This window comes from Dunckerocampus dactyliophorus, chromosome 19, assembly GCF_027744805.1.
Source record: "Dunckerocampus dactyliophorus isolate RoL2022-P2 chromosome 19, RoL_Ddac_1.1, whole genome shotgun sequence".
NCBI lineage: Eukaryota > Metazoa > Chordata > Actinopteri > Syngnathiformes > Syngnathidae > Dunckerocampus > Dunckerocampus dactyliophorus.
Genome location: NC_072837.1, coordinates 9,872,353 through 9,892,361, shown reverse-complemented (window position 1 = coordinate 9,892,361; position 20,009 = coordinate 9,872,353). Strand labels below are relative to the sequence as shown.

General features: G+C 41.9%; 1 protein-coding gene across 2 annotated transcripts in view; it reads right to left on the bottom strand.

Moving 5' to 3' along the window:
* The window catches only part of LOC129172447 (kinesin-like protein KIF26B), a 38,002-nt gene that overhangs the window by 4,349 nt on the left and 13,644 nt on the right, over positions 1–20,009 (bottom strand). For both annotated transcript variants that reach the window (XM_054762171.1, XM_054762172.1), the window contains 8 exons: positions 14,869–15,063; positions 14,467–14,560; positions 10,113–10,384; positions 7,637–7,814; positions 7,347–7,494; positions 6,473–6,632; positions 3,247–6,247; positions 1,458–1,613 (listed from right to left, as the gene is read on the bottom strand). In XM_054762171.1, coding sequence (XP_054618146.1) covers positions 1,458–1,613; positions 3,247–6,247; positions 6,473–6,632; positions 7,347–7,494; positions 7,637–7,814; positions 10,113–10,384; positions 14,467–14,560; positions 14,869–15,063 — 4,204 coding nt within the window. The remainder of the gene's footprint in view (positions 1–1,457; positions 1,614–3,246; positions 6,248–6,472; positions 6,633–7,346; positions 7,495–7,636; positions 7,815–10,112; positions 10,385–14,466; positions 14,561–14,868; positions 15,064–20,009) is intronic.

The following is a 20,009-nucleotide window of genomic DNA, read 5'->3' as shown; positions in this document are numbered from 1 at the left end:
TGACCCAGTTCCCCCCCATGTGGTCATTAAAATTGCATGAAGCAAGCAGCGCTTGAGTCTGGTGGAGGCAACGAGCAGTCTCAGGAGGACCAGACCTCTCGTCTAGGGGACATCACGTCACCGTGCGCAGCAGATTGTGCTTTGAACTGCATTTCAACTCTCCAATGCAAAGAAGGATCATTTATTAAGCCTGAAATATCCAATGCTAATATGACTTTAATCTGTTGTTTTTTTAAAATAATAAAACATAATAAAATCATTAAATATATATTTGTATTTGTTATTATTGTATTTCTTATATTTTGTATTATTGTGGTAATTTAATACAACCAATTAAAACATACATTTAATATTTATTTTGTAATTACTTACAAAATAAATGAATGAGTTTTCCCGTAGAGATAAGGTGAGAAGCACTGTCATCCGGGAGAAACTCGGAGTAGAACCGCTGCTCCAAATGAGGTGGCTCGGGCATCTGGTCAGGATGCCTCCCAGACGCCTCCCAGGGGAGGTGTTCAGTGCACATCCCAGGACCCCCAGGACTATGTCTCTCAACTGGCCCGGGAACGCCGCGGAATCCACCGGGAAGAGCTGGACAAAGGAGGTCGGGAGAGGGAAGTCTGGGCATCCCTGCTTACTCCGGCTGGTGCCCCCGTGACTCGATCTCAGATAAGCGGAAGAAGATGGATGGATTTACATTTGAGTTTTTTGATTATTTTATTTCTTATATTTAGTATTATTTTTTTGTCATTTTGTACATTTAAAGAAAAAAATACATTAAATATTTATTTTGTATTATTTATTTTATTATTTAGTTATTTTTATTTATTAATTATTTTATTTATTATTTTTTATTGATTTTTTTTTACATATTGTACATCCTAAGAAACAAAATTATAAACATTTACTTTGTCATTTTGATTTTATTGTTGTTTATTTATTTTAATTTTATTTTATTTATTTAATTTAGTAAGAATATTTATTTATATTTCTTTATATTCATTTGGAAATATTTTTGTAATTTAGTACAGCCCAATATAAACACATTAAACATTTATTTTGTAATTATTTTGTAATTTTTGTTTATTCTTTAATTATTTGATTTATTCTATATTGTATATTTAGTATTATTTTAGACATCCAAATAAAAAAAATACTTCAAAAATAAATAAATAGGTTGATTGACTGTGCTTGTATCTGTTTATCTATATCTATTTAATTTGGGTTCCACCTGTAACAGGGCGTTAAGTTCCCTCGTAGGATTCTTAAAGCATACGAGCTAGCGGATTATTTTGTATTGAAATTCATGTTTTTGGAGGATTTTTTTTATTAGCAAGTTAGTAAGTGCATAAGTAACAAAATGTTGTTTCCAAAAGAAGCTGAATGAATTCTCGAGGTGTTGCCCTTCCCATTCGTTGTCTTTAAAACGGCTGAAATATTCGGAGTGAACCCAGCACCTGCTTTTCTCTGCATGCGTTGCCTGTTGTCAATCTCATAAACTTTGATGTCGTAATTCTCTGGGACTCCATGATCCGCCCAGCGAGATTGCACGCCGTTAGAAGATTGCCTCATGGAGAGTGGTGTGTCGTGGGAAAGATAGCGTGGATGACTGCCTGCAAAACAGAAACGGCAGGAAATATGCTTAACTATTGTCTTTCTTTTTCTCCATCCTTCCGAAACCTGTGTGTGTTTACACTCCAACACCAAATATCGGTCAATTTTGCACCACGACAGACCAATAACAGACATAATTAACTGTAGCGTTATAAGCCTGTATTGAATTGTTGCACCTCCATCTTTCTACTGTCTTTGTGTTTTTAACACACGCAACACGTCGTTATCTCTCAACCAAGTGCGACCCAATTTTGTGTTTTCACTCAACTGGTAAGTGCAACCTTTGGGTTCATATATTAATTATATGACTTCCGGCACTGTCAGGCTTTCACTGCTACTAAGTGTGCATGATCTGAGTACATTCTACAGACGTGTCGTCTCCAATTAATGTCGGAACATGGCAGGGTGGAATTGTTATTCATTCGAAAATAACTATAATCTTCATGTTTTTAAACTCACAACATTGTACTAAGAGAATAGTAATGGCTTTACTTGTTTCGGACATGTGTAATGAGTTACATTAAGGCACGCTGTACAGTATGTTCACATTTACACAACTCAACATGTCCGAAAAGGAGTAGGAAAAAGTAGAAGTTATTTTTAATCCTACCCCTTTTCCAAGCATCAACAATTACTGATATTTGTTCACCTTCTCCGCGACCCTAGTGAGGATAAGCGACATAGAAGATGGACGGGTGGATGTTCACTTTTTGTTGTTGCTATTAGGGGGAGAAAGCGTCACAATAAGAAAAGAAAAAGTGTTTTAAAAAATAAATGAACAAATAAAATAAATGTAGCCAATCAAACAAAAATTTAAAAATACATTCAAAGTAAAAATTAAAAAAATGTAAACACAATGAAATTAAATGCAATTAAATTTCATTTAATTCATTTAAATTAAATCAAATAAAACAAATTTATACAGCAATCAGTATAGACAAGCGGTATAGAAAATGGATGGACGGAGAGAAAAAGGGTAAAAATAAATAAATAAATAAATAAAATAAAATACAAACAAATAAGTAAAATCACAAATGAGAAATTATACAACAATAAGAGAAGAAAAGAGAAATAGTGTAAACATTTTTAGAAAATAAAACAAATAAGTCAAATTTCAGATTGTCTAACAATAAGAAAAAACAAACAGTGTAAAGAAAAAAATAATAATTCATTTGTCGACTCTATATGGACAAAAGTCAATCAGGGGTGGAACTCGACCCCTTGGTTCCAGAATACCAAGACCTTTTGGACATTTTCATGCTTTCAACTTTGGAATAAGGCCCTTTTTTGTTCCACATTCAGGCCCACCAGGTGCAACGTGTGTGACCTCTGACCTCACAAATGTTCTTCTGAATGAATAGACAAAAAGTCCAATGCATGGACGCGCTCCAGGATGCATAGAAAGTCTTAGTAGAAGAATGGAAGCTAAAAAGGGGAGTCGAACTTCATATTTGCATCTAATTTCAGTGGCAAGTCCAAATACTTTTGTCCATGCAGTGTATTTCTGATTATATTTCATATAATTTACTCTTGACAGAAACTTTCACCGTCAAACGTTTGTGTTGCTAGAGAGCGTCATAATCCCTTGATGACATTGGATAAGGAATAATCATAAATCCGATTGTATGATACCTGTGTTGCCTCTCCGCCGAGATGATCTACTGCCGTGGGCCTCTCGAAGGAGGGAACCACTCCTGTCGCTGGTAGAATCTCGGTTAGAAGCGCTGCTGGCTGTGGCTTCACTGTCCCTCAGCAAGCTATCGTAGCCGCTGCTCATTGTGCTGTTTCTGTTTGAGAAGTACAGCGATGTTTTACCCATTGCTGGTGGCAGATCGCCACTCAGCACGCTGGTGGCATCACTGGCATGTCCGCTCAAGTGTGGGGGAGTGCGAGGTGACGTGACCTGGCTGTACGGAGACGGAAGCGAGCCCGTTTGGTCCAGTCCGACTGAAGCGGGGCTGTCAGATCTCTCCTTAAGGAGGTCGGAAATGCGTCCGTTGGTGAATCCCTGGATTGCAGACTTCGTGGACGAGCACGTGGAGCTTTGGCTGGGAGTCCTGCTGATGGAGTGAAATGAGCGTGGCGGAGAGGAGGAAAGAAACGAGGACGTCCTCTCAAAGCTTACATTTTTGCTGTCCGGGGAGAGACTGGCACTGCGGTTTATGGACTGTTGCAGACCCTTGTGGGGAAGACTGAGGTTCTTGATGCTGGGGGCAGATAAGCGTCGGACTTTGGGGCAAGCCATCTTGAGTTTCCCCACAGCAGAAAGCTTCGAATGGCTCGGCCTGGATTGAGCTACACTTTCAGAAGAGTTATGACTGTGGCTGGTTTGCCGAGTCTTTCGGGAGCTCCTGCTAGCCCTTGGCAATGTACAATCCCCAGCACTCTTCCCTTTATGACCCCCTTTGGAAGCCCCTTCAGAACTTCTCTTGGAGCTCCCCTTAGAGCTTAGGGAGGTGTTGCTACTTCCTCTATCTAAACTTGGTAAGTCACATTGGTTCCTCCCAAGGGACTTGCTAGTCTTGCTACTCAGTTGATCCATTTTTGCACTGAAAAGCCTTCCACTCTCCTCCAGGGGTGACATCATCCTCCTCATATGATCATGTTTCATGCCTACATGTGAGGTATCAAACAACGATCCAAAACCCTTTCTGAGAGGTCTCTTTGCTTCCTGCTTGAAGTCTGTTTCATATTTCAGAGAGGAGGACATGTGGAAGCTCTGGTTCACTGGGGAACACTGTTGGCCTCGCCTTCTCTCCAGGGTTACCCCCGGGCTGCATGGGGTGGATGATGTCACCCCCCTTGGGTCTCTCCAACCATCTGCCGTGTGATGGTGGCTTTCACGGTGGCTGGCATCTAGCCAGCTTCGAGGTAAGCTACCTGTATTTAAGGATGCAGAGGCTGTTTCCAGGCAACCTAAAGACACACCGATGATCCTATTATTCCCAACACGTCTGCAAGCATAGTCTTCTTTCAATGAGGACTTTGGAGGGTTTGTGGAAGAAACATGCTCCCAGTCTCGAGGGTTGCTCTTGTCTGCATGTTGTTTATTTTCTGCAGTGGCTTTACTGCAAGATGCATCTTCCAGGAGCATTGAGTTACAAGTCTTGTCATATTGTCGTACTGTCTCAGAAGCAGCTTCTGGACATTTGGTTGTATTCCCTTTGAGCTCAGGATGAGACTGAGTTCTTTCTTTGTGTTGTGCATTTTTCATCTCACACTGTTCATCAAGGTTCATCAGCATGGGATTTATAAACGACGGTAGGATTCTCTCCCTTCGTGAGTGACTCTGTAATTTTTCTGTATCGGTCACGGTATCGCCTGGATGCACAAATGTGTTCCCAGACACATTGGTCGGACTTGCTGCTGCAGAGTCTTTACTGATATTACTAATAATTTGGATTGGTTTGGAGCCAGCAGACCCCTGAAGGTGTGCTGATGACTGGGCGGTGTCCTTGATGCAAATGATGTTCCCTCCTGTCCTGCCACTATCCAAAGCTCCACTAATGGTCACCTCCTCCACCATAGAGAAGACAAGTTCATCTTGACCAGTCAAATCCAGCGGCTGTTGAACAGTTACAGTGATAGTGGCCTTCATTTCCTTAGCATCCTTTGTGGGCTGATTAGCTGCCATGACACCTCCAGCTACTGGGTTTGAAGAGGAGCAGGAAGGGGATGGAGGAGATGCAGGTAAACTCTTTCCAACAGGCGAAGTCCTTTTGTCTGCTTTGAACCAATCAGCTGCTTCGTGATTCTCCTGTTTCTCTGTAGACTGAATGCAACTGTTATTAGCAATGCCCTGACTTTTGACATTTACATCTTGGGACGACTGCACGCCAGTTTTACGTATCTGATAGCGGCAAGTCATGTTTCGATTGAGAGTTTGATTCAGCGGCTCCTCGCTTGAACTGGCTGCACTGCACTCCTCGCAGTCATACAGACCAGAGTCCTCTCTCTGAAAATTGTCCCCAGGGACGGCACCATCTGTTTGTTTTTCTCGAACCACAGTCTGATTGCAGCCAAACCCCTGCTTCAACATCTGTGCTGCTTGTGATGATTCCGTATTAGCCATCTCTTTCAGAGGTTGTGGTTTGGGTGGGACAGTGTTACCGGAAGGAACTTTGGAGGAGGACTTCAGCAAATCCATTGTTTCCTCACTTCCATCAATACAGCCCAAGCGTTCCTGAAGTTCCGCGAACGTGTCACATTTAAGACAGTCCCTCTCTGGCTTCTTCAGTTCAGCTTTCATACCTTCAGTAAGTCCTTCAGCATCTTCTTTCTTGTTCTCTCCATGCAACTTGGGGATTTTCAGTAGCTCTTGGAGCAAAGCCGTAAACTCTGGGTCGTCCATGTCAGCCTTGCTGGGGTGCAAGGAGGGTATAATGGGCACAAACTCAGGTTGTGCAAACCTTGGCGGTGCTCGAGGCTGGATCAAGCCATCAGAGTCTATCTGGATGACTGTGTCACAGGACTGGTCGCTACTGGAGTGTTCATCCAGCTCCCCGCGTAGGCGAAAACGTTGGACGTCAACATCTACCTCATCTGTGGAGTGGAAAGCCCGCAGAGAAAAAGATGGAGGTCCTCTCTTTTGTCGAGTCAAACTCCTGCCACTTGGGGAGCATGAGCTGGACTGCTGTTGAATGAAGATAAATTACAATCAAAAAATCTTTAAGGCACTGTTGCCATCGGCTAATTTGCATATTATTTGTATATAATGTTGTAACAGATGCTGTAGGAAAAAAGCATAATCTTGTAGGAGAGACAACAAAGTGAGCAAAAACACCAACAACGCACGGCACGTTTGACACAATTTGGAAACGTGTAACACTTTTGCAGTAGTAGTAGAGCGCAGTAGTACCTTGGTCCTCTTCTGAGTCCTGCGGATGCGTGAAGCGAGCTGAACGATGGAGGTGGTTTCTTGCAGGAGTGCCAGTGAATTAGCAACCTGGGCGACGACTGCGGTGTGGCAGTTAACATGACTCAAGGACTCCCGAAGCAGCATGGTTAACTTACTTCCCCTGAACAGACACACGTTCATTGCATCATGTTTCAGCCACTAGAAAGTACCAGCAAAACAATTCATTTTCAAATTTTAAGGCAGGGCTGTCCACATTTTTTTCACCAAGGGCCACATTCTGAAAAACCAAAGGATGCGGGGAGCCACTTTGATATTTTTATATTTTGCAAAAAGGCTAAAAAATGTCCAATGTGTACAATATTTACAGAAAAAGCTTTGCGTTATTACATTGAGTTATTAAAATCAACATTTCAGCTTTTTCTCTTTGCATTGTTCCTTTTTCCCATTTTTGTTGGGGTTTTTTTGTTTAATTTTATTTCTACAATCTGCAGCGGGCCAATTAAAGCCAAAACGCGGCCCACAAATGGCCCCAGGCCGCACTTTAGACAATCCTGTGCTAATGTTATAACCAGTTGATATGCCTTTAATTTTGATACAAAGAGGTATATTTTTGGCCATTTAAATACAATTTCATACTAATATATAACCCGCAAGGCATGCTGGGAATCCCACGTGCACACTGCCTCAACAGGAAGTTACCCAGCATGCTTTGTGGGTTATACAACAGTATAAAATTGTATTGTTTTGCGTGTTTATTAGTGTGTAAGCATTTATTTCGATACCGGCATTGTCTTTGTGGTTCAGTTACACTGTGTATTCCACATGCATTCCGTGGAATTTTTGCGGGATAATAATACTAACAATTGTTGCTTACTTTTTGGGGATAGTTTTATTTCCGCTTAGTAGCGACAAGACAACAGGACCCAGTTCAGAATGCGGAGGCTTGTTTTTTATGTATCCAACACCACCTTTCATACCACTACAGACATCAATCATGGTCAGCTTCGTTGGGCCACGTGAACCTAAAGCAGAAAAAAAAAAAACAAACATGACCCGTTGATTAAATATTAAACAGACTTAAGGAATAACTGAATAATAATTAATATGGAAACATCTAATTTGCTTACGACAAGCTCCCAAAGTAAATAAATATTTGATTACAACCTTTCCCCATGGTGCTGCTTTCCGTGCGAGGGGGTTGGACGTGGAGAGTGAAGAACATTATGGAGCTGTGGGACAAGAAAGTGGTGAAGTCATTGTGCCGTCGTGCCGCAATGGCCACATCGAGGAGGGAGGCAGCACGCTCGGCAGTAAGGGCCTTGACCCGATTGTGGTTCCGGAGCTATAAAAAAAACAAAAAAAAAGTAAAAGAGCAAATGTACTGTAAATGTAAATCTACAACAATAACTTTACATCTTTACTGCTGGGGTTGCATTCCAAGCCCACAAGCCCAAAATGTCTATTTTTGACACAAGACTCATCATGTATCATGTATTTAAAAATGATCACCGACTTAGGGTGAATAAGAGGAGTTTTCTGTGGAAAAAATTGACTATTTTTGGAGAAAATAAAAATAAAAATAAACAAAATGTGGGTAAATGCTGAATTGCGAATGTGCGGGAATCCACTGTATTTTGATTATCTACAATGGAGAGAAAATGAATACCTCTCTGACAGTGTCCATCAAAATCGTACTTTTCAGAATACAGTTGTCCCTTGCCATTTTGCGCTCCAAATATCGCGGCCTCGCTGAACCATGATTTTTCAAAATATATTAATTAATAAATCATGGCCATTTTGTGGTTGACTATGGCATTTTTTTAGGTAAAAAATGTGTTCCATATATGTATTCTTGGCCTAAATTAAGCACTTTCAAGCATAAAAATGGCTAAATGAACTAAAATACAAATGTAAGGCTTTCAGAAGATGCATTGAAGACATGTTGTGATATGGAGTATTCTACAATGGTCACAAGGTGTCAGTAATGTTACACTGATGAGACAACAGCCACCGCAGAAAGTACTGTACAGAAACCGGAAGTAAAATGAGAACAATAACAAGGAAGTCTCGCGATGCTAACGTGTGTGTCTGTATTATGTCTTATTTTCTCTTATTATGTCTTACTATGTTGATATATATATGTATATATATATATATATATATATATATATGTACTAATACACATGTGAAGTTGACTATAGGGGTGTTATTTCATGTCCAGAGAGCTTTAATGACGTGAAAAATTTGATTTGGAAGGTCGTAAACAAACTGCAAAAATGTGATTTTTAAAGAAGGAAATTCACAGAAATTCACTTATCACGGTCGGGTCTGGAACCAATTAACCGCAGCAAATGAGGGATGACTGTACAGGCAAAAAGACATCAAAAGATGTCCAGTTGGATACATTGTGGCCGTTTACAACCATGCATCTGTAATGATCTCTGTCAGTTGCTAGATATTTAGTGAGAACCGATTCAATTATTGCATGCAGACCTGGTGCATTTCCTTTGAACTTTTTGTAGTTGCAGTCTGCTTGAATTGGAGCAAAGTGGGGCAGTGACCCACCAGAGCCAGCACATGGAGTTGCAGTAAAAAGAAAATACTTGCTGGGTGCAGCAGTACCCACTTTATCGCCCCCTACAGCAGTGGTTCTCAATTGGTTTGGCGCCATGACCCATCATCACCCATCATTCCGCAACCTGGAATTTTTTCACTCAAATGTCTCAGATACTTTATATTGAGGGGGACTGTTTGCAACATACTCCGGTTTCCTCACACATTCCAAAAACATGCATGTTAGGTTATTGGCGACTATAAATTGTCCATAGGTACAAATGTGAGTATGAATGATTCTTTGTCTACATGTGCCCTGCGATTGGTTGGCGACCAGTCCAGGGTGTACCCCGCCTCTCGCCCAAAGTCAGCTGGGATAGTCTCCAGCATATCCCCGCGACCTTTATGAGGACAAGCGGCATGGCATAGAAGATGGATGGATGGATGTTTGCAACAACGGTGGCCTTGCATGTTCTATGAATATGAATGTATGAATGTTAGTGTGAATGGTTGTTTGTCTATACCGTATGCGCCCTGTGTTTGTCTAGCTGCCAGTCCAGTCCAGCCTCTCGCCTAAAAGTCAACTGGGATAGGCCCCAGTATACCGCCGCAACCCTAGTGAGGACAGGCAGCATAGAAAATAAATGGATGGATGTTTGCAACACAACGTGAGCTGCAGCGAGGAGACATCGTGTCTTTATGCCGTGCTCTTCTCCGGCAGATATCTGCAGCTGTGTGTCGGCACGTTAAGACCCCATTTGATGGCCTTTCCCTCCCGAGCAAGCTTGACAAAGTCACCCATATACTGTACATGGCACACACTCGTGGTGGCGTAGCAAGAACGCAAGGTGCATTCATAATTAATTTAATTAATTTTTTTTTGTCCAGAAATAGACCTGTGACCCACTGATGGGGCCCGACCCACCAGTTGAGAATCACTGCTCTACAGGACTGGAGTGGAATCGTAGCTCTAGTGTGTCATAACTTTTCAATCAAACAAAACCCTAGACCATTGAAATGATGAAAAAGTGCCCTTTCACTCACTAAATTGGTACATTTGTCTTTCTTTCTACATTTGTCTTTCTACCTGTATCCCATGGATGGGGTCCTCCTGCAGCCGAATATGAGCCCTGGGGCTGTCTTGTATGCTGCCCAAGGAAGGGGCAACCTCTCCCAGTAGATCCCTCAACGTGTCCTCCTCTCCACAGCAGAGTTCAACGGCAGACACCGACACAGTCATATCCGTCCACGTCTTCTCCCTCCGCTTCTCGATTGCGCTGTACAGCCAGGAGATGGCGCACGGAATCAAGCCCAGCTTCTGGATGCTCTCAGCATTCCCCACCATGCTGGACCAGGAACCTCAAGGCAGACAAGCAATTGAAAAAAATATTTTGTTACTGTTTCTACTGTTTTAGACAATAGGATAACCAGACTAAAAAAACAATTTTCTAAAATTTGAATCACATAGAGAATGCCACTGTATGGTAAGGAAATATGCAATGAGGCATGATGTGTTCCAAGGGTGTGTCAAAAATAGCCATGGCAAGAACCATGTGCCATGAGGCATGAGGGTAACATATGCCCTTCTGTTGTCCAAATGTTCACCATCCCCGTTTAGTTAAAAAGAAAAATACAAAAATTGGCAATATTGATGTCAAACACAGACAGAACAGCATAGAAATAAATAAGTCAGTACATTTACATGCACTAAAACGCTCAGCGTGCATAATCTCCAATTCGTTCATTGACCAAATGCTGTGTGCCTCTGAAACGTTAGGGGGCAATATTGGTCATTTCATCTTGTTTAGCTATGCCAGTAGAGGAAGACAATGTTCCATGCCAATAGATGTCATGCCCACTGCGATGATGGATCCATCAAAGTGCATACATTTGCAATTCAGCATTCATGGCCCCACAAATATGCCAGTTTTTTGGTAAAAAAATAGAGTGGAACCTTTGTTAGCGTCATGAATTCATTCCAGAAGGTCCGACTCTAACTGAAACAGACGCTAACCAAGTCATTTTTTTCCAGAAGAAATATTGTAAATCCAATTAATCCGTTCCAGAAAGCCAAAAATGTTAACACAAAACCCGTTTTTATAGTTTTACATGCAGAAAATAATTTGAAATGCAAATAAATGATGAATGAAATGAATAAATTAACATTTAAGGTTATTTTTACCTTCGTGACTGACGTGACTGTTCTCAAAGACATGATGACGTGGCAGCGAGAGCAACACCTTCCTCTTCAACACCACCTTCCTGCTTTGCCATGAGTTATTTCTTGCGTTCAATAGCGTTGAATCTTGGTAAAGACGGTGAGAAATACTATTGAATTCAAGAAATAACTCATGACGAATCAGGAAGGCGGTGTTGAAGAGGAAGGTGTTGATCTTGCTGCCACATCGTGTCTTTGGAACACGTCACGTCTTCAATGAAAGTAAAAATTAACCTTAAATGTTCGTTTATCCCTTTCATTTGTCATTTATATGTATTTAGAATTGTTTTATGCACGTAAAACTTTAATTGCAAAACTATAAAAACATGTTTTCTGTTAACATTTTTGAGAGTCAACCTCATTTACAGTAATCTTATTTATTCCCTTATTTTATATTGGAATGTTACTCTACTATGTTTATGCTAACGTTTTCTTATATTTTCCCACTACATTTGGTGGACTTTGAATATTTTGAAGGGCCAAAGGGGTGAGTTTGGGAAGATCTTGGAACGGATTAGGCTATTTACATGTATTTTACGCTTCGTATAACGTAAAAACCCTATAACATAAACGTTCTCGGAACAGATTATTTAAATTGTAGGGGCGTCTACTGTATATATATCTGCCATGCCTAAATCGGAAATGGCAGATTTTTCTGATACCCTGTTAAATTCAAGCTGATAGCCAACCACTCATTCACACCTTGATTGATACACAGTATTTCAATTGTATACGTAAATACATCTGTATCTGTAGCTCACTGAGTATACATAAATAAAGACAGATACCCTAGCCCTACTCTTCCTCATCATGCACTTTTTGCCTGACATTAAGCTCAACATATGGCCCTGTTTTACTCTTTTGTCTTATCCAAACGCTAATTGAATAAGGAATAAGAGAATTGGTTTATTGCGATTAGAGGCCAAACTGCCTGCTACTTTCTGTTATTTAGACAGAATGGTATTCTGAGGAGGAGATTGATATCCGCCCCCCGTCTGTGGGCCGCATGCAGTCTGCACGGGCCAACTAATTCATTTAAGGAGAGTGGCGTCATGTGAAAGAGCAGCTCCAAGGAGACCCTGCCCTATGTGAGTGTGTGTGTGGTCTATCTAATATACCCTCTCACTGAGCAAGGCTAAGTGCAGGGCATCCATATCTTTAATAGCAACATTTTACAGTCCTGCACGCTCAGAGCATCCCTAAAACACAATAAAACGCGTGTGTTGTGAGCGTTTACAAAGAAAAGCATGCACATCGACTGGTGTGTTTTTATGGACAGTGTCATCCATGAAAGATAAATGACCATAATAGGTGGGGTAGCATGATGACGTAGCCACACGTATGCTTCCTTTCAACTCGCGTCGAAAAAGTGCATGTGGGTCTTCAAATGGTGTAAATCGGTCAGGTGAAACCAGATTCCTGATCAGCAATGTTCACCATCATTTTCGAACGGCGTTGTCACGTTGTTTCTCATTTGTAAGCGCTCTCGCTCCAACAACCAAGCATGAACAGCCGTTTGGTTGCAGGGGCACAGGGGGAACGGTCAGCCAACAGCGCCATCAAGAAGCCAACTGACAGGAAGACAAAGTACAACACAGGCCTGACTTTTTCCTCTTTTCGCCTTACTTTGTTGTGTACATACAGTAGATAGTGAAGCAGCTGGCTTTGAAGGTACAGTGTTCCCTCGTTTATCGCGGGGGATAGGTTCCCAAAATAGCCTGCAATAAGTGAAATTTTTTACAATTATTATATATGTTTTAAGGCTGTAAAACCCCTCACCATACATTTTACACACTTTTCTCTTGTTTAAAAGCTCTCGAAGACGTTCAAACCTTCGTTTGAACTTTAATGATCAACACAAAAAATGATTAAGTCACTCGGATGTCAGTCGGTTGTCAGTCGGATGTGGTCCAAGGCGGATAGCCCGAAAAGTGGTTGGATTCGTGGGACTGGCGTCGTCGGCATGGGGAGGACACCGGGTTTGCCGACTGCCTGGGGTCCTGCTGGAGCGCCACCAAGCTGCTCTCGCATCCAAAGTCTCCTTAAAGACGGCCCCTGATCCTCTAAGTTTCACTAGTGATTTTGAAAAAGTAAGTCAAATATGTTTTTGTCTACATTTTATGGTTCCCCTTTCATATCATATAGCCGTGGGGGCTCCGTGGTGCCCCCACGATCACATGAGGCGCCTGCATGCCTGCTTTTCCTTCCGGCTTTCAGTTAATAATGTGGCAACGCTAGAAAGAAATGCATTCTGAAACCCAAAATGTGAGTTGCGGATACCAGCACTTTGTTAACGTTCTGGTAAAACTAGCATAATCGCTTTGTTCGGGTTGAAATAAGCTATGAAAACAAATGAGTAGCTCTTTTCTTTTTTCATTTTGTAAAAGCAGCTCTCACAAGAAAAAAACGTTGGCGACCCCTGATATAGCCAATAGTAAATTTTAAAATTTACACGTAATCTAATCGGACGATTTCGGTATCGCTATCGGCAGCATAAAAACCTGATCGGAGCGTCTCAAATTTTTTGTCTTTTAATTTACTGGTGGTCTAGTGGTTAGCACGTTGGCCAACACAGTAACAGCCTGGAGATCGGGAAGATCTGGGTTCTCCCCTGGGCATCCCTGTGTGGAGTTTGCATGTTCTCCCCGTGCGTGCGTGGGTTTTCTCCGGGTACTCCGGTTTCCTCCCACATTAAAAAACATGCATGTTAGGTTAATTGGCGTCTCTAAATTGTCCATAGGTATGAATGTGAGTGTGAATGGTTGTTTGTCAATATGTGCCCTGCGATTGGCTGGCGACCAGTCCAGGGTGTACCCCGCCTGTCGCCTGAAGTCAGCTGGGATAGGCTCCAGCATGACCCCGCGACCCTAAAGAGGAGAAGCGGTATATAAAATGGATGGATGGATGGGTTTTCTGGTTCTCATTACGATAATGGTGAGGATTTTAAGCAGTTCCACTTTTGTGGCTTCCATATAAAAAAGTCCACTTGGAGCAAAGAGGACAATAGACGGCTGTGAAGACAGACAAGAGGACAGATACGAGGACGTGAAAAAATGAAGGGTGCGGGGGATTGAAGTGAAAAGAAAAGGATGGATGGTAACAGGAGTGAGACAAAGGTAAAAGAAGAGGTGGGGGATTGGATGGCCCTTGAGCTTGGATAAAAGCATCCCACTCTCATTCTCAAATGTGAACCCGCGGCCCCTCGCTGCGAGTCGTTACTCACCCACATCGGCGCAGCCCAGGCCCAGCACGCATCCATCGCTGCCGCTGAGCACGCAGCGGATGACATCAGCCAAGACGCCTGCACACACCTCAGTCTGCAGGACAGCGGGAGACAGTGAGTCATTCATGCACTGAAATAGTAGATTCAGTTAAATGAAAGAAAACAAGCAGAGGAGGGACGCATGCTAGGTTTGTCCGCTCCCTTGGGCTGAAATACTGTAACCGGACCTCACAGAACCTTGAATATAATTGACTAGGGGAGTAATTGTGGCGCTAGGATCACTTTTAAGGTCATTAGCAAAGAAGTGCATGTTGAATAGGAGCAAAAAAATCACATATTAACATGCAATGACAGGGAATTGTAATTGAAGGGATATTGGGGGATTAGAATGAAGCACCAAACCTGACTCGAGTCTTGCGGGTAGACAGCGTCGTAATGAAAAGCCTTCAGGAGATCCTTGCTGGATGCGGTCCTCGTGCGCGGTGAGCTTTGGCGCACCGGCTCTAATAAAATGGCTCTTTTCTTGCACGGGTCAACGTGGAGGACTGGAGGTTGGCCCTCGTTCGTTGACGGGTTCACCCTCAACACCACTTTCACCTGTCAACAAAAAGATGTTCAATGTATGAAAATGATGTGTATTTGTAAATGAAATGTTAATTTCACTGGGGGAAGGACAGACTGCTTTTATACTAATTTTACTGCAAAGATAGTTTAGTGAGGAGGAACATTGACAGACATAATGGAGGAGAGGCGAATGCGAAGCTTCCGACTTCGAAGCCATCCGCAACGTACCGTGTCGTGCATACTTCGGATCCCTTCAACTGACGACGACTTGATGGCCTTTCAAAACCAGAACTCGCTTGCCACACACGGTTCTAAAATATCTTCATATTGAATTCACGGCCATTAAAAATGCATGGCTCGTGAACAACATGAAATATTTCTTCAGTGCGTCTCTGCTGCAACATCTCCAGATTTGCTGTTTAAACCAAGCGTAGCATAAGTATCGGATTGATACCAGCACGGTCGACCTGATGTTTTTCAGTTCTCTTCTTTATTTTCACAAATATCTGTGGGTTATTAATAACGTTATATTGTTGATACTGTCATATTTATATATTGTTATTATTAGTATGTTGTTTACAAAGTCCTGCAATTGACTGCCCACCAGTCCAGGGTGTATCCCCCCACCCCCCTCAGCTGGGATAGGCTCCAGCATACGCCCGTGACCCTAGTGGGGATAAGTGGCATAGAAAATGGACGGACGCATGTTTACAAAGTCAGGGAGTAAGGCTTTGGGGGCAAAAAGGGCAACGGATACTGTATGAATGACAACCAATAGTAGTTTTTGTTGACTTGTTTTGCAAATATTGACTTTATTTTCATCCAATAATTGTATGTAATTAAAAATTGGACTGTAATATTGAATTATTGCATTATTCTGTATTGCAGGGGGGCATTTGCGGTCCGCGGCTTGTTGTTTATTGGCCCATGGCACATGCATAAATAAAAATAAACCAAAAAACAGCAAAAATGGGGGGAAAAAAGAGCAATAGGGCATAATGTAAAGAGCAGAGGTGAATAACACAAAGCTCTGTCGTTAAATATATATTTCAACTGTTTTTTTAGCCGTTTTACAAAATTGAAAACATGTTAAAGCTGCCAGCAGCGTTGAAAGGGCCCCCACACAACTCAGGGTTGACTCGATGGGCACGTGGGACTCCAGACCATCCCCAGTTAGAAGAAAACTTGTTTATTTGTTTAAAATTGTCATTTCCCGTCGCCGTTGTGTGGTGCTGAGACCTACGCATAGCTTCAAGGTGTCACCTTCATCATATCAAACGAATCGTGATGAAGATCTGACCTTGTGGAGCCAAATTATGAATGTTTACAGTTTTGTGGCAAACCAGCATTCCTATTAGCCATCAAAGTTTGCCGCCATGCCCCGCCCACATCCTCTGGTGAAGGTTAGATTGGTTCGCCATATCTCATCGCCCAACTGTCTAGTATTTGTGATTTTCATTTGGGCTCATTTGGTCCAAGTCCCTGAGACTAGTTCGTCAAAGTATGACCCCTGGTTTTTGCCCAAAATGACCGCTTCAGATGAAAATGGCTGACATCCTGTTTCGTTTTGAAACATGGGTTCTTGAGCCTTTTTTTGGACGTTCTTTCATGATAGGGTTCTCCACCAAATGTTGTGCAGTGTGACACGGTATTTAAACAATGAATACTACTTCCAAAGTAAAGGAGATGTCACAAAATTAGAATTTAGCCATAAATTGGCCACACAGGGTTCAATGTTTAAGAAAAAAGTAGCGGCTTATGCACCGGAAATTACGGTATGCATCTCTCAGAACACAAATATGGTGCCTTCAAGGACCGCAGAACAAAGTGCAAAATCCCAACGCTTCACTAAAAAACATTATCAGTTAAGCATAAAGTAATAAACGTAAAAATTGCGTGCTTTTTTTTTCAACAGTGGTACATTTATGCTGCACATAAGTACAGACTCACGGTGAATGCGATTTCTTGACGATTTCTTGACCCCCCCCCCCCCCCCCCAAAAAAAATCTACTGTAGTGCCGTGAAGGTGACGAAGAGTATTTTTTGTTTTTATACATCGCCGCCACAAACCGCAGGCAGGCGTCTTCCATCCACAAACGAGGAGAAAATGATTCCAAACGACTGCTTTTAGGCTTATCTGGTTAGCAAAGATACGGGATCCATACGTTCACTCACATAGCGATGCAAGCGGCCTTCACATCACGACATCAATTACTTAATGCAGTAGTCTACGGGAGGGGGCTCTGAGGTCTTAAATTTGGTTCGATCCCGGCTGACAGCCACTTAATAAGGCTCGCAGGCTCTCATTGTGAGTAGGGTAGCTGCAGGAGACTGAAGGTAGCATGCTGGAGCCGGAACAAAAGGATTTATGATGAGAATGTAAGACTTGAATGTGCATAACACCAGGATGACATCATCGTCATTGACTATTTGCAAGTGTGCCGCGTGATCCGTCTGTGTGTCTTCCCCTCATAATTTGGATCATGTATGCAGAAGGTGGCCGTCTAACCGTGTTGAACCCGTGTCAAACTAAATTTATGAGGCTTCAATTATTCAGGAGACACTTTAACAAGCGCAGAAATGTTTTTTTTTCGTCCTCCGCCCTCACACGCATATCATTTAGCACGCAGAGGCAAAACAGAGATGTCACAGGGGGTGAGCAGATCCATCCAAATATCCATAGTATTGATATCAAGGATAGCATCGCATTTGGGATTATGTTTTGTCTTATGTTGCTCATTTATTATGGGCCTGCTTGCAATGCACCCACTCACTGCTTTACGGCAGCTAATTTCTATATTGAACTAAGAAGGTTTACACACAAACACCTGTGGCCATGCTAGCAATTAGCATTGGTAGCATTGACATGCGCAGATTTTGCACTTAAGCAACCACCTATTGAAGAGATGTTCCCATGTTATCGCCGTGTTGGTAGCATGTTAGCTGTTAGCACCGACATTTGGGGGGGGGGAATTCTCCCAAAATTAAAATAGGTAGCAGTTAGGGCTTGACGTAAAAAAGTATCTTGCTAGCTTTAGCAATTTAGCATATTAGCAACTATCTATTGAAGCAAGCGATGCTCCTGTGTTATCAAACGTATCCACACAGGTTCCGAGTGTGCGAGCTGTTAGCATGAGAGCTATCAGCATTTTTATCATTGATATTTTTTGCAGATTCTCCTAAGACAAAAACAGGTGGCAGTACAATCTATCAATACAGTACTATCTTTCTTGATAGGCGCTAGCTTTAGCAATTTAGTTGCTTGCATATCTCATCGAGATTTAGCACTTTAGCGACCATCTATTGAAGCAAGAGATGTTCCCATGTTATCACAGTGTATCCACACATCTTACTCGCATGCTCGCTGTAAGCACTGTTAGCATTTCCGTTTAAAAGGCAAAGTCCAAAGCCACCAAGTCTGTCTCGAATACAGGGCCCGGAGGTTCACAACAGTGGCAGGCCCATCATAACTACTTCGGATTATAATCACAATCAATCAATTCAAGGCAAAATCACAAAATCATTCAATGATCTTGAGCAATTTCCAGTATAAAATATCAGTATCGGTACAGACTCTGCATTTACTTCGTATCGGGGCGATACCAAAATGTGCATTATCACCCACCCCTAATCTGTAACCCAAGACTACACCCAAGAGTCCGTCTATGAGACAAGGAAAGAGCAGGCCGCTGTATTGATCGAGCCCACTTTTCCCGGCGGAGTAAAGACTGTGGAAGGAGAGAACAAGATGGAGGCATTAGCGCCACATAACACTGCATCATAAAGGAGGAGGGGGTGATACAGTATCTCCTCTAAATTGACTGTGATGTCTTTACAATCCGATATGGGTGGTAAAAATGCTTACAAAATGCCATTTGTGGTCAAGCAGGGCTCTTGTAAAGCTGCACCCCCAGTGAACATCTGCTCTATGGAGCCACACTTTTGTTTGTACTTTAAAACAAGTACCGGTACCTCCACAACCATCAAACTGTAAAACTACAGGCCTGGGCGCCCGCTGCTCGTCGAGAAGAGCAATGCATGCTTTCATGTCAGAGTTCCTGTTTTAATATGTTTACGTCTTTGTTTCATTGATGATGTTTTTCGTCAAGCATTGCAATTTCTCACTTTGTTCGGCGGTCCACGAACGCACCGCGGTTATGTGCAGTGAAACCTATACGTAACTTCCTTCGATCGTGATAAATCCAAGCGGCGTTACGCAGGCAATCAACATGTTTACGAGGGCGAGCGGGTAGCGCCTAATTTATTTGCGGCGGTCCAAATGTATCTGTGGCGGGCCACCACAAATACATGAATGTATGGGAAACACTGTAGATAAATAAATTATTATTGTATAAGGCAGGGGTGTTCAAAGTGTGGTGCAGGGGACATTTGCGGCCGTTTTTTTTTCCCAATGGCGCCGCAGCACTTTCTCAAAGTACAATTTAACAAGAAAACAAAAAAAAACAAACAACAACAGCAAAAATGGGAAAACAGCAGTCATTTTCTAAGAATAAAGTGGTAATTTAACAAGGAAGTCGTAATTTATGAGACTACCGTTATCGTTTTATGTCATTTTAGTAGCATGAAGCTGAAATGTTCAAGAAAAGACGATATTTTTGAAAAATGGTTATGTTGTGAAAAACAAGCAAAACAACTAACGGTGTCATTTTTGGAAATGAAGTGGCGGAAAAAGTTGTAATGTGACGAGAATAAAGTCTGAAATATTCTGAGAATAAAGTCCCAATTACAAGAGAAAAATTGAAGAAGAAAATTGAAATAGTTGGGAAATTAAACAAAAAAACAACAGCAACAGAAATGGAAAAAAAAACAGCCGTAATTTTACAAGAATAAAGTCATGTTATGTAATATTACGTATGTCATAATATGTAATATTATGTACTATTATGACGAAAAATAATGTCATTAATTAATGTCAAATATTAAAGAAAATTTGTTTTTTTTAAGCTGTAATATTAAAA